We start from the raw sequence: 13,659 nt of genomic DNA on the forward strand, positions 1-13,659 counted from the left end.
AGGGACCCGAGCATCCCGAGAAGGCGTTTCAATCAGACCGCGGGCGCTTGGTTATAATTACCTCCAACTTGGGAAGGCTCCACCCGCGCTGGGAGGGGCTTCAAATCCACTAGAGGCTGGACCCGCAGAGGAACCGCCAGCCTTCGCGAATCAACCACCACACAGTTTCCTTTTAAAAAAGTGCCGCCCATCGGCGGTCCCGCCCCTCGGCAGCCCCCGAACAAGCATGGCCCTCAGCGGGCCGGAAGCGCTTCCGCCCCCAACCAAGATGGCCGCCGGGCGGCGCCCCCCGGGCGGAAGTAACCTGTTGGGCGGCTGACGAGTCCATCATGGCAGCCGCGGCCGCCTCCCCCGCTCTGAAGCGGCTGGATCTTAGGGACCCCGCGGCGCTTTTCGAGAGCCATGGCGCGGAGGAGATTCGCGGGCTGGAGCGCCAGGTTCGGGCCGAGATTGAGCACAAGAAGGAGGAGCTGCGGCAGATGGTGGGCGAGCGGTACCGCGACTTGATCGAGGCGGCCGACACCATCGGCCAGATGCGCCGCTGCGCCGAGGGGCTGGTGGGCGCCGTGAAGGCCACCGACCAGTACTGCTCCCGCCTCCGCCAGGCCGGCTCGGCCGCGCCCCGGCCGCCGCGGGACCCGCAGGTCAGCCCCGGGCCCCCGCCCCCGGCCCGGCCGCTCCCACCCCCGCGGGTCGGTCGGCGCCCCTGGCTGGGCCTCACCTGCCTCAGGAAGAGCTCCCGCCACCCCTTGCGCTCGGCTCCTGGGGGGACGCCCGCGGTCCTTCCCTTGCTGCTGACCCGTTCTCCACGGTCCCTCGGCCGTCTCCTCGGGGGCCTTCCCGCGCTTGCGGGCCTCGCCCCCCTCACCGCACCCGTGGGGTCGCCGGGCTTGTCTTCCCACCTGAGATGGAGACGCCAGGGGTCTCTCGCTAGACTGTTCAACTCGTTCCCTGTATCACGTCTCCTGACATTGTTGCTGGAACAGAGTTCTCCCGTGTTGACACCTTCCCCCCAAGTCGTTCCTTCCTCCCAATCTTCCTCCCAGCCCCGCCCCCACCCCATTCCCAAGAATAACTCCCACGGCCCCAAAGAGCTCTGCTCCCCTCTGTGGGAGTCGTTGGAGGCTAGTAACCAGCCCATCCAGCTCTCGTCTTTTAATAGCGGAACATTTTCATTTTAAGGAACTCAGGTTTTTCTAATCAGGTGATCCGAAGTGTTCCCCCCTGCCGCCCGCCCCAGACGCTAATGATGAGACCCAGCGTGGAAAAATGCTGATCCTAAAAGTGGAGCAGCCTTTCGTGCTCCTAAAGAACGATGACTTAGGGTGGCAAAGTGAAAGGGTGCGGAGAGTGAGAAAGGTAGACACTTGTCCTTAAACCTGGGAGAAGATCCTTGCAGCCACGTGGAAGAAGAAATTGCAAAAGTACAGTTTAGGTCCAGTTTGGAGCTTTTTAATACAGTCTGGGTTTTAGAAAAATGCAGGTCATTAGGCTGGGCTCACACGATAGAACCATAGAAGATTGGAAATTCTTCGCTAACTTCTGAAATGAGAGACTTCATCCCTTCCTAAGCTAATTTGTGCTGGCTTATTTTTGGAAACATTTATTTTTATTCCTGTTATATCTTATTTATTCTCAGTCAAAGCCACAAAAATTTGAGCGCCTTCTGTGTTCAAGGCACAAAGAATCAGAATTCTGCTCTAAAGGAGCTTACAATCTAGTTGAGAAATTAAATCCATGGAAAGTTGATGAGAAAAATGTAACCAATTTAGAATAGCAGAAGAAGACATTTTAGGATAATGGGTGATTGATTCCCAGAATAATTGTGTACATTTACCATAAGAATTCTGAAGGAAGTCACTTCAGGCTTGGGTCCTTCTCAGTTAGGAGAGGCGTTTAGGATAGATGAGATTTGGAATAGGGGGTCTGGAGTATGTAAAGACAATTAAAACCAAGTATCAATTTGATTAAAGCACGATTGGTCAACCTTGGTGCCGTTGACATTTTGAACTGGATCATTCCTTGTCGGAGATGCTTATCCAGGGCATCGTGGGATGTTTAGAAGCATCCCTGGCTTCTTCCCACTAGATGCCAGTAGCACTCCTGTCCCCCACTGTGGTAATCAGAAATGTCTCCAGAGATTGCCACGTGTTCCCTGGGGGATGAAATCCTCTTCCTCCCCACACATGAGAACCAATGGATTCAAGGGTCCCTAGAGGGACTTCCCTGGTGGTCCTGTCTTAAACACGGGTTAAGACTCCGTGCTCCCAATGCAGGGGGCCTGGGTTCGATCCCTGGTGAGGGAACTAGATCCCGCGTGCCGCAACTAAGATCCCGTGTGCCACAGCTAAGACCCGGCACAGACAAATAAATATTTTTTAAAAAAGAATAGGTCCCTGGAAGAAAGCAGTGGAAGGACAGGAGACCCTTGACCACCAGGCTAAGATACTAGGCAGCAAGGAGCCTTTTAGAACTGAGCAAAGATATGATCTAAATGGCCTGTGAAGAAGGTTGACTTGACAGCAAAGGAAAAGCATAGGTTGGAGGGGACAGAGAATGAACACAGAGCAAGCGAAATGTTTTTGGATTCATCGAAGTGTGAGATGATGATGACTCACAGTAGAATCATGGAAGTGGTAGCAGAAACCTAGGTCGTAGAGATGTCGACAGAACCATCAGAAGGACCTGAATTTCCTGGGATCTGGGGACAGAGTGATGGTATATGTGAAGATGTTGAGGGAGGTCAGATGGCTAAAATTTTTGGTATAGGGAGATGAGTTTAGTTTTAGATATACTGATTATAGAATAGCAGCGAAAGTTCCAAGGGGAGATGTCTGGCAGCGGCAGAAAAGGCTCGATGGGAATTCAGGGCAGCGGGGGGACTACAAGATACGGTGGTGATCTGCCTGGAGCTGGCGCTTCAGGGAGGAGAATCGTGAAGGAAGAGGACAGACCGAGGTGAGTGGAACGTGAAGATCTGGTGGAAGGTTGGCGAAGAGAAGCAGCCAGCAGAGAAGCCCACAATGCATTCAGAGCAGCAGGAGAGAACGTAGGGAGGCCGAGCGCCAAGCAAGGGAAGGGGAGAGCTCACTCGAGGGGCGGAGCATCGGCTCCCTGATACCCTGTCTGTGCGATGACCAGATTCGGTTTGCCCCTGCATGGGATGGAGCAAAGGTGCAACCGGAAGGAAAAGCTTGACTCCAGTAATTCTGCCACACGAACCTTGGTGCCTTGCTGAGCGGCATTGAATCTGGCTTCGGGGAAGCTTTGTACCCCCCAGATAGCCCCATACTTCTCCCCTAGCCGGCCCCACGCTGACCTTGCTTTTTTTGCCCTGACTTAGCTCTGTGCTTTTCCCCGCAGCCACAGCAGCCGTCCCAGGAGAAGTTCTACAGCATGGCTGCCCAGATCAAGCTACTGCTAGAAATTCCTGAGAAGATCTGGAGCTCCATGGAGGCCTCTGAGTATCTCCACGCCACACAGCTCTACCTGCTCTGCTGCCACCTTCACAAGCTGCTCCAGCTGGATCCTTCTAGTTCCCGATACAGCCCTGTCCTCTCCCGATTCCCTATACTCAGCCAGCAGCTGGCGGCGGCCAGCCACTTCCGGTAAAAAGACCTGCTCTGGTGATGGCCATACTCCCCCCCTCCAATTTTATGGAGGGTGTCTCCTTTCCTGATGTACTGGGGTTCTTCTCCCAAGATGTAAAAAGCTCCCCATGACCTCTGTCATCCTCTCTCTAGGTCAGCCATCCTGCATGAGAGCAAGATGCTGCTTACATGCCAAGCCGTGGCCGACCAAGCCGTGGCCGAGGCCCTGTGCTCTGTGATGCTCTTAGAAGAGAGTTCTCCGCGCCAAGCCCTAGCGGACTTCCTGTTGGCCAGAAAGGCAGCTATTCAGAAACTGCTCAACCAGCAGCACCACGGTGGGTGTGGCTGCTCTCCACGGTTTGGGCCGTAAACCCGGGGATGGAGCAGAACAAGCTGAGGGAGGCCGAAGCTTCCACAGCGTTCTCTGCTTCTAACTTTACTGAAGGCAAATTGTTAAAAGAGGATGGCTTCTTCTCGTAGGTGCTGGTGTCAAGTCTCAGATTTGCTCATTAGTGGAGTTGCTGGCCACCACTTTGAACCAAGCTCATGCTCTTTTCTACACTTTACCGGAAGGTCTGCTGCCAGATCCCTCCCTGCCATGTGGCATGCTCCTCTCTACTCTGGACAACATCACAGGCCAGCATCCTACTGGTGAGCTCTGAGCCAACCGCTTTTATTTTCTGGTTCATTCATTTCCTGAGCATCTGCCATCTGCCCGCTACTGTGCTGGGCTCTGGGGATACAGCAGTGAATTGGACAGATACAGACCCACTTTCCTGGAGGTCAGAGTCTAGTGGATATGCAGATATCTGCTTCATATCAATATTGGTCATTGCTATAAAGGCAGAGTACAACTTGACTTGGTAGCATTGAATGGAGGGACCAAGGCCGGAGACTTCCTTGGGGACAGGATATTTAAAGTGAAACCTGAAGGTTGAGTAAGAGTTAGTCAGGCAAAGAAGAGGGTTCCAGGCAAAAGAAAGAGGAGGTGCAAAGGTCCTGAGGCAAGGAGGATGTTAGTATATGAGGAACTGAAAAAAAGCAGGGGAAGCTGAGGGGAGGTGGGTGAGGGGAGGAGTAGCATGAGAAGACATGTGGCCAGTTTATCATTTGGGACCAGAGAATACAGCGCTGTGTGAACAGAGCAGTGAATAGCCTTCTAGGACCTTCCAGGCTTGGTTGTCCTCCTGTTATATGTTCCCGTGCACCCTGTACTTTTATTTGGCAGGATTTGTCCCAATTGGAATTAAATGCGTTTGGCTTTTATGTGCCAGTGGTTCCCCCTGGGGCTGGAGTGGATGCTGAGAGCTCACCGTGACCAGGTGACAGACGATGGGGGCAGCAGAGATGGAGCTGATTGGGCAACTCGGACATGTGTTTAGCAGACAATTTGGTGAGGGATTGGCTGCAGAGGGTGTGGAAGGAAGGGGTCCAAGTTTACTAGAAAGGAGTTTTTTGTTTTGTTTCGTTATTGAAGTATAGTTGATTTACAGTGTTAGTTCCTGGTGTGTAACAAAGTGATTCAGTTATATATTCTTTTTAGGGTTCTTTTCCATTATAGTTTATTACAAGATACTGAATATAGTTCTCTGTGCTGTACAGTAGGACCTTGTTGTTTATCTGTTTTATATATAGTAGTTTGTATCTGCTAATCCCAAACTCCTCATTTATCCCTCCTCCCACTTATCCCCTGGTAACCATAAGTTTGTTTTCTACATCTGTGACTCTACTTCTGTTTTGTAAATAAATTCATTTGTACCCTTCTTTTTAGATTCCACATATAAGTGATATATGACATTTGTCTTTCTGTGTCTGACTTACTTCACTCAGTATGACAATTTCTAGGTCCATCCATGTTGCTGCAAATGGCATTATTTTGTTCTTTTTTATGGCTGAGTAATATTCCTTCGCATATATGCACCACATCTTCTTTATCCATTCATCTGTCCACGGACATTTAGGTTGCTTTCATGTCTTGGCTGTGGTAAATAGTGCTGCAGTGAACATTGGGGTGCGTGCGTCTTTTCAAATTAGAGTCTTCGTCTTTTCTGGATATATGCCCAGGAGTGGGATTGCTGGATCATATGACAAGTCTATTTTTAGTTTTTTAAGGAACCTGCACACTGCTCTCCATGGTGGCTGCACCGATTTACGTTCCCACTGACAGTGTAGGAGGGTTCGACAAGGAGTTGGTTTGAAAGGGCTGCTGCTGAGTTTACTTTTGAAAATGTTGCCTTGGAGACAGCTGAGACCTTGGAGTGGGAACGTGGAGTGGAGAGGCAACCGTGGGTCCAGAAGAGAGCAGTGAGTGGTCTGGCTGGGGCGACACACACGCTGCATCTGCAGTGGCTGTTGTTTGAGGCCTTGGGGCGGATGACGTCAGTAAGGGGAGGGGATGACAGAGGACTGAGCCTCAGGAAACTCCAGAACTCAGAGGTCAGACGGAGGCGGCACGGCCAAAGGTAGAAGGGAAACGAGCAGAATGTGGTGACAGCCCAGAGGTCATTTTCAGACAGAGATGTGTATTAAACAGTCTCATTTCTGGCTTACTTTATCTTTCAACGGAAGTTCTCCCAACGGAAGAACTTTCAACGGAAGTTCTACTTTTAAAATGCCAAGCATTACATAGCCCTCATTTTCCTCCTTTCTCTTTTTTCCCCCATTCCTTTCCTCTCTGTCCTTTGCCTTGTCAACCAATAGGATGGCAGAGTTGGAGGGAAGCTGCCACACTCCCTGCCTGATGAGGGGAGGCCTGGACATACTCTGTGCTTCCTTTTTCCCCCTATTTCAGGGGTCTAGTCCGGCTGCCCAGAGGAAGATTGGATGATTTTTGGAAATTCCTTCCAGGTCCTTTATTAATTTGCTGTTCAAAGGATGGTCCCGATGACCTGTCCCTTGGCCCTCTCCCTAGGAAAGAGCATTGGTGTCCTGCAGGAGGGCATGAAGCTGTGCAGCTGGTTCAAACACCTGCCCGCATCCGTCGTCGAGTTCCAGCCAGCTCTCCGCACGCTTGCGCGTCCCATCAGCCAGGAGTACCTGAAAGACACACTGCAGAAGTGGATCCACATGTAAGTAGCCAGAGCTTTCCTGGCGGGGGACAGGACCCACCCAGCCTCGCCTGTGACCACAGGAAGGAGGGAGAGCCCTGGCCATATGGCTGGTGCTCTGGGCCAGGCCAGCCCCACCTCAGCCGTCTCTCACTGTGCTCACGGCGCTTAGCCCCTGCTGGGAGAGCCAAGAGGGAATTTGTCTTTCAACACGTGACGTAGAGGATTTTAGACCCTCTTTATGTTAGAGTTCTGCCACTCCTGTGCTTTTATTTAGTGCAGTGTTGTGTGTGTTTGTTTTTTTTAATTGAGGTGTAGTTAATTTACAATATTGTGTTAGTTTCAAGCATACAGTAAAGTGATTCAGTTATACATACACATATATATTCTTTCTCAAATTGTTTTCCATTATAGGTTGTTACATGACGTTGAGTATAGTTCCCTATGCAGTACAGTAGGTTCTTGTTTACCTGTGTCATGTATAGTAGTGTGAACATGTTAATCCCAGACTCCTTGAAGTGTTTATATATTTATAAACACTCTGATACATAATAGATATTTACATAGTAGGACCCAGGTAAGAGGTTTTCAAGTGGAGTCCAGCTATTTTTCTTAATAAAGGTGTGAAAACCACGAAACTAATGAAGCCCAAGAAAAATGATTTTGTTGCAGGTGTAATGAAGACATTAAAAATGGGATCAGCAACCTGCTTATGTACGTGACGAGCATGAAGGGTCTCGCGGCGATCCGGGACGCCACGTGGGAGTTACTTGCCAATGAGTCGATCCATCACAGCTGGGATGTGATATGTCGGCGGCTTCTGGACAGGCCTCTCCTGTTCTGGGAGGACTTGATGCAGCAGCTGTTCCTGGACCGACTGCAGGTGAGGTGGGAAATCGCGTGGTCCAGCTGTTCGGTGGCCAGTCCCGGTGTGATCTTTTGATTATCTGGGGAGATTCCCACCACTTCCTAAGTATATTCTTTCCCTGCCGACCTACTCCAGGGCTGACTCTTCTGGATAATGAGCCATAAAGATGAACGGATTCTGGTGCTGAAAAAGAGGCCAGGCGTCTGTCGGGTGGTTGGGAACATGTCCACGTCCATCAGTGATGACATTGTTCTCTGCCACCACCATGCCATCTTCCTGAGCGTGGCGGAGAACACTGGATGTTGGGATAGATTGCCAGTTAGTGCTCTGGTTTTGAGATTTCCTGGAAAGAACTGGGATTTGAAGAACTCTTCTCTCCTTTACTTTCAGACTCTGACAAAAGAAGGCTTTGACTCCATCTCCAGTAGTTCCAAAGAGCTCCTCATTTCAGCCTTGCGGGAACTTGAAAGTAGCGCCAGCAGCTCCACTTCAAATAAGCACATCCACTTCGAGCATAACATGGCTCTCTTCCTCTGGTCCGAGAGTCCCAGCGACCTGCCTCCCGACGCTGCCTGGGTCAGCGTGTCAAACCGGGCTCAATTTCCGGGCAGTGGGCTCTCCATGAAAGCACAAGCCGTTAGCCCTTGTGTACAGAGCTTCTGTTCTGCCCTAGATTCGAAACTGAAGGTGAAACTGGAGGACCTCCTGGCTTACCTTCCCTCTGGCGACCCGTCACCCCCCAAGGACGTCTCTCCCGCGCAAGCCAGGAACTGTGCCTTTGACAGATACGCAGACGCGGGGACCGTGCAGGAGATGCTGCAGATGCACTCCACGGCCTGCGTCAGGCACATCACGGACTGCGTCCAGGCGGAGCTGCAGCGCATCCAGCAGGCTATACAAGGGCAGCAGGACGCTCTCGACGGGGTCAAGCTACACTCGGTCCTTTTCATGGCCAGACTCTGCCAGTCACTGGGAGAACTGTGTCCCCACCTGAAGCAGTGCATCTTGGGAAAGTCAGGGAGCACCGAGAAACCAGCAAGGGATTCGAGAGCTCTGAAAAAACAGGGGAAGGGGAAAACTCAGGAAATAGTTCCCATGCAGGCCAAGTGGCAGGAAGTGAAGGAGCTCCTCCTACAGCAGAGCGTGATGGGCTACAGGGTCTGGAGCTCGGCGGTTGTGAAAGTGAGTGACACGTAAACGTATTCCTTCTGTGCCCGCAAGGCAGTCCCCATTTCTGTCCCCTTTTTGTCATAGTCCAGGCTGGCCAAGCTCAATAAGGCCTTTCAATAGTAAGGGAATAACAATTCTTATTTCACACAGTTATTTTCATTTATCTCTGCCAGATAGCTCAAATGTAAAAACTTTTCTATTCGTTTTAGCCTACATTTTATAGACAGAAACCCTGGATTTTTTTCCTTCCATCTGATGAGAATGAAAGACTTTCTCCCTGGACAAGGGTATCTGTTTTCTGCTCTTCAACCTAAATGTCATCATCTCCACTGGTGTCTTAAGAGGTGGCCCCTGACGTCTGTAGGGTAGTTGGCAACGAAATCCCCGTCGCTGGCATCAGCAGTTAGAAGAAAAGTGAGGTGTGCCACTCACCATCCCGCACACAGTGCAAGCAGCAGAAGCTGGTCTCAAGATGGCTCGAGTAGTTTGAAACAAACCCCACAAAGGATCTGAGTGGCCCATGTGGATATCTGCTTTCTGTTACCAGGTTTTGGCTCATGGATTCACCCAGTCATTACTTTTAGATGATGCTGGCTCAGTCCTGGCCACGGCCACCAGTTGGGATGAACTAGAAATCCAGGAGGAAGCGGAGTCTGGCAGCAGCGTCACGTCCAAGATCCGACTGCCCGTCCAGGTACGTAAGGGCCGCCACGAGGGGCCCGCCACTGGGAAGGGGAAAACCTGCTCTGTGGAAAGGACCGAGACTTGAGAAATAATCATTCAGCATACAGCTTCTGAGGAAGGGCTGCAAGTAAGACGTGTAGCTTTCTACTCTGGGAGCAAAGAGGGCGTAGGGCCGAGTAAATAGGAGACTGTTCGAGGAGTCAGTTCATGAGTCTTGCCTTTTGCAGCACAGACTCTGTGCTAATTAGAGAACCACTCACCCTAAAGTGGAAACATCAATGGAAAACACGGTGCCAGGCCACCAAGGGAATGACAGCAGCCGTCACTTGTATCTGTTCACGGGTCTCTGCTCGGAGAGGGGCCGACTGCAGGGGTCAAGGTCCTGGCGTATAAGCCTAGGTAGGGTAAATGAATCCACTCTTAGCCCGTCTCGCTGCATTGGGGCAAGTTGGCAACTGGACATTCCTTTGTTCTTTTAGCCGTCCTGGTATGTACAGTCCTTCCTGTTGAGCTTATGCCAGGAAATTAATCGGGTTGGAGGCCATGCCTTGCCCAAGGTGACACTGCAGGAGATGCTGAAAAGCTGTCTGGTTCAAGTAGTAGCTGCCTATGAGAAACTCTCAGAAGAAAAACAGGTGAAGGTAGGTGTGTGAATTTTTTCCCATTAAAAACAAAAACTGTAGCTTTTTCTTGCGTTTGGGCGCTTCACACCCAGGATTCCAGGTGATAAGGACCACTTGCCCCGGGCTATCTAATCGGTAGTGGCTTCCAGCTCCTCGACTTCAATCACACCCATTCCCAAGGGTCAAGCTGGTCATCACTGAAAAGGCAGTTCCGTACCAGTGGCGAGGACGAAAGCCTCAAAGTTTTTTAAAAAGACCTGCTTTCCAAGCCCAGCACTGCCACGTGGTCACTGCAGGCTTTGGGCAGATCATTAACCTGTTTCCTCAGGATGCAGCGGGGTCACGTGCGCTGCTTGGGGGGGTGGGGGGTAGTGTGAAGGCTCAGGAACAGTAGCAAAGCCCAGCACACCCGCGGTGGGGGCTCCTGTCGCCCAGCCCTCCTCCCTTACTGCTCTGCGGCCCTCTGCCTTTGGCGCGCACTCCCATTGCATTACTAACGTTTTTAAGACAGGACCAACTCCTGACTTGCGAAGGAGTTCATATTAAGTCTTCTCCCCTGAGCTTCCTCAAAAGGCCTCTCCTTCGTGCCAGGAGCTTTTTTCTTTTAAAATGACTGTCTACAGCACCTGAGACCTTTTTTTAAGGGCCGGGTCTCTTCCCGGCCATTAGGTTTTTCGTTTTAAGACCAGGTATCTAACATAACTTATTTTTGTTATTGTTATGAGATTAAACTGGCCTTCTGAGTATAAAAAGCTTCTGAAATAACCAGCTGAAACGCAGCCAAACCCTGAAGCTGTTTATTCTCAGATAACAAGTCATCTCCCTTAATGGGTGGGGACGGGAAATTCATTTGCAGAAAGAAGGTGCATTTCCAATGACCCAGAATCGGGCACTGCAGCTGCTTTACGATCTGCGTTATCTCAACATCGTTCTGACGACCAAGGGTGAAGAGTTGAAGAGTGGCCGCAGCAAACAGGACCCCAGGTAGGTATGCTCGCCCTCCCGTGCATCTCTCCCAAACCTGCACAGCCCTTTTCTGGGAAGCCACTGGCGTTAGCCTCACGTTGCCCATTAGTTGTGTTTGTTTTCAACAGTAAGGGCTCATGTTCCCAGCAAGAGAAAGAACGACCACCTGCTGGATAGATTCCACAGTCAAGTGTAGTATGTGGAATCTCATGCCTCTCTTCTGAGTCAGCCTACCAACTGTTGGGTGTAATCTGAACCTCCGGTACCCTCCCCAGAAACAACCTGGGGAAGTCGTGGACTGGACTTAGACATCCCATCTGGTGAAACCTCCTGAGGATCATTTAAGCTCGACGATCAGTGACAAGTGGGGCTAAGCCAGCAGTTAAGGAGAACAGACCCAGTTCCAGGGCTTGTCTAGCATTACGACACCCAAAGATTGGTTTCTGTCCTACAAAACGTGGAGAATGACCCACTTGATCCTTTTTGCAGAGTTGAGAAAGTGGCTGACTACCTTGAAGCGCTCATTGACCCGTTTGACCTGGACGTTTTCACACCGCACCTCCACGGCAACCTCAACCGCCTGGTGCAGCGGACTTCTGTAAGCCGGGGAGAACATGCTCACCGTGAACGTGAACGCAGCGCCACGGGCTCAGATTACAGCACAGACCTGCCCAACACACAATGCTCCAGGACACAGTGGGGAGAGGGGCTAAGACACAGAGCTGAGTTGTTACAGGGGCCGAAAAGAGGATTAGATCAAACCTCAGGGCTGAGGCAACCCCGGGATGACCCCTTTAGTTGTGAATAAGGACTATTCAGGTTTTATCCAGGCCTCAGAGAGAGGAATACAAAGAGCCATTGGACGGGGAGGTTCTGACCTGTGGGCAGCGATAAAAGTAATCGTGGAGCACGAACACGCTCAAAAGAGCATTTCCCCAAAAGGATGGCTAGAAACAAAGTAGTGACTGATTCCTGACAGAATTTCCTTTTAAGCGGACAGTACCAACACCCAGCCTGTTACTGTGCCCCGTCTCTCGTCTGGTAGGTTCTCTTTGGATTGGTGACGGCTACAGAGAATCACTTCACCCCCAGAAGCAGTACGTTCAGCTCCCAGGAAGCCCATAACGTACTGCCACTAGCATCAAGTCAGATCAGGTAATGATTCTGAGTGGTTCCTGCTGGGGCCCCAAAGCTTCCTGGTCCTTCTACTGAAATGCCCTCCTCTTGTCTTGGAGGTTTGGACTTCTTCCACTGAGCATGACAAGCCCTCGAAAGGCCAAATCAGCCGGCAGAAGCATCGAAACCAGAGCCCAGGTTAGTGCGCAGACGAGAGGTTCAGCCCCATCGATCCTGCCCCGTCTCCCATCAAACCACCCGTCAGCTCCCCTTTCAGTAACCAATAAAGAACCAGATGACAGGATGCACTAGTGCTGCTTTTAATGGCGGCGCAATATAGAAGTACACGGTGTTACTCGCTTGAGCTAATAAGAGGTTTTAGGAGATGCCCACTGACACTATCAACTAGCCTCATAATAGAAATGTATCTCAGGCTGCCAAGGCTGTAGCAAATGTGCAGGACGGGATGGAGAACGCTGCTTGTGTTGAATAGGGTAAGAGAGTTAACTGCTAACCCTGCACTACGACTGTACTTATTTGGAAAAACAATTGCTTTGTTCCAGTGATGGTTTCACCTCTCATTTCTTTTAGTCGGGTGGGAAGTACAAGGAAATGCGCTTTCTCAAGTTTACATGTTCTTGTTAACACACGTTTTGTTTCAGTAGGCTGCCATCCGTTAAGCCTGCGGGAGTCCTCCTGGGTATTTCTGAAGTGTGTTGTGTACGCATGTGTCTGAGAGCTCCAACAGCTTGCCTCCTTCCAGCATTTAATCCTTGTTTGCTTTCTGATTAGACAAAATATTCGCCAGGTATCCTTTCCATATTCCCTGCCATCAAACCCAGTAAGATCCAAAATCCTCCGTCAAACATCTGGTTTTAAAACTTGGGAGATGGTAGTGGGAAAAAAAAAGCTTTTGCACAAGCCTCCCACTCTGTAAGCCCAGGCCTGTGCTGTGCCTTTCCCTCACAACCCTCGGTTTCTGCTTCCCGTAACCGACCTTTCAGCTCTGCCCGCATGAGCGGAACAGACCGTGGGGGGAAGGTACACGTCCGCCCTCTTCCCACAGTGCTCAGCTTCAGATTTTACTTCCGTCACGCGCTAGAATCTCGGGCTCCCGTGTCCTTCCCCAATCTGGCCTAAGAGCAGAGTCCCCTTCAGAGCTGTCCGTGCTTCTCAGATGTGCTGTGTGTGCCGTGTGGACCCCAAGCGGAGTGGAGGGCGAGCAGGCCGGGGGTCCAGTGGACGCTAAGGCACTTTCCTCTACGTACAGCGGCAGGCTGCTGTCCCCCCGGCACTCTCCCGAGCAGATGACCCGACGCACGCCGGCTCCTTGTTCAGACAGCTTGTCGCCGAGGAGGAAGACTCGTCTGCGCCCTCACTGTTCAAACTAGGGTGGCTCTCTAGTATGACCAAGTGACACAGGACAATCCGTCTCTCTAAATAAATACCCCTGCATTATTTCTTTTAGAAGTGCCTCTGCTCATTCATTTCTAAGCCACACCAGTCTTTCCAGTTGCCGTGGTGGAATGGGGCCCCCTGGTTCCCGTTGGGGGTTACTTTAAGCATAAAGTGAATCCTTGTCCAATAGTTTCACA

General features: G+C 51.0%; 1 protein-coding gene across 7 annotated transcripts; it reads left to right on the forward strand.

The window, feature by feature from the left end:
* Window positions 1-317: 317 nt before the first annotated feature.
* COG1 (component of oligomeric golgi complex 1) lies at window positions 318-13,481 on the forward strand (the record flags this gene model as incomplete). 7 transcript variants are annotated; one of them, XM_082678350.1, is made up of 15 exons in its annotated part: window positions 318-644; window positions 3,364-3,608; window positions 3,744-3,925; window positions 4,071-4,241; window positions 6,502-6,658; window positions 7,310-7,520; window positions 7,896-8,687; window positions 9,223-9,369; window positions 9,839-10,000; window positions 10,839-10,966; window positions 11,438-11,546; window positions 11,994-12,103; window positions 12,184-12,262; window positions 12,498-12,558; window positions 12,730-13,472. In XM_082678350.1, the coding sequence occupies exons 1-14, from the start codon at window positions 330-332 to the stop codon at window positions 12,555-12,557; spliced, it is 2,868 nt and encodes a 955-aa protein (XP_082534476.1). In that variant the 5' UTR covers window positions 318-329. The 7 variants fall into 7 exon arrangements, with proteins under 7 accessions (XP_082534476.1, XP_082534479.1, XP_082534481.1 ...); XM_082678353.1 differs by lacking the exon at window positions 12,498-12,558 and having other exon boundaries at window positions 12,730-12,764; window positions 13,335-13,472; XM_082678355.1 differs by lacking the exon at window positions 12,498-12,558 and having other exon boundaries at window positions 12,727-12,764; window positions 13,335-13,433.
* Window positions 13,482-13,659: the final 178 nt, after the last annotated feature.

This window comes from Grampus griseus (assembly GCF_964374135.1).
Source record: "Grampus griseus genome assembly, chromosome: 20".
Classification (NCBI taxonomy): Eukaryota; Metazoa; Chordata; class Mammalia; order Artiodactyla; family Delphinidae; genus Grampus; species Grampus griseus.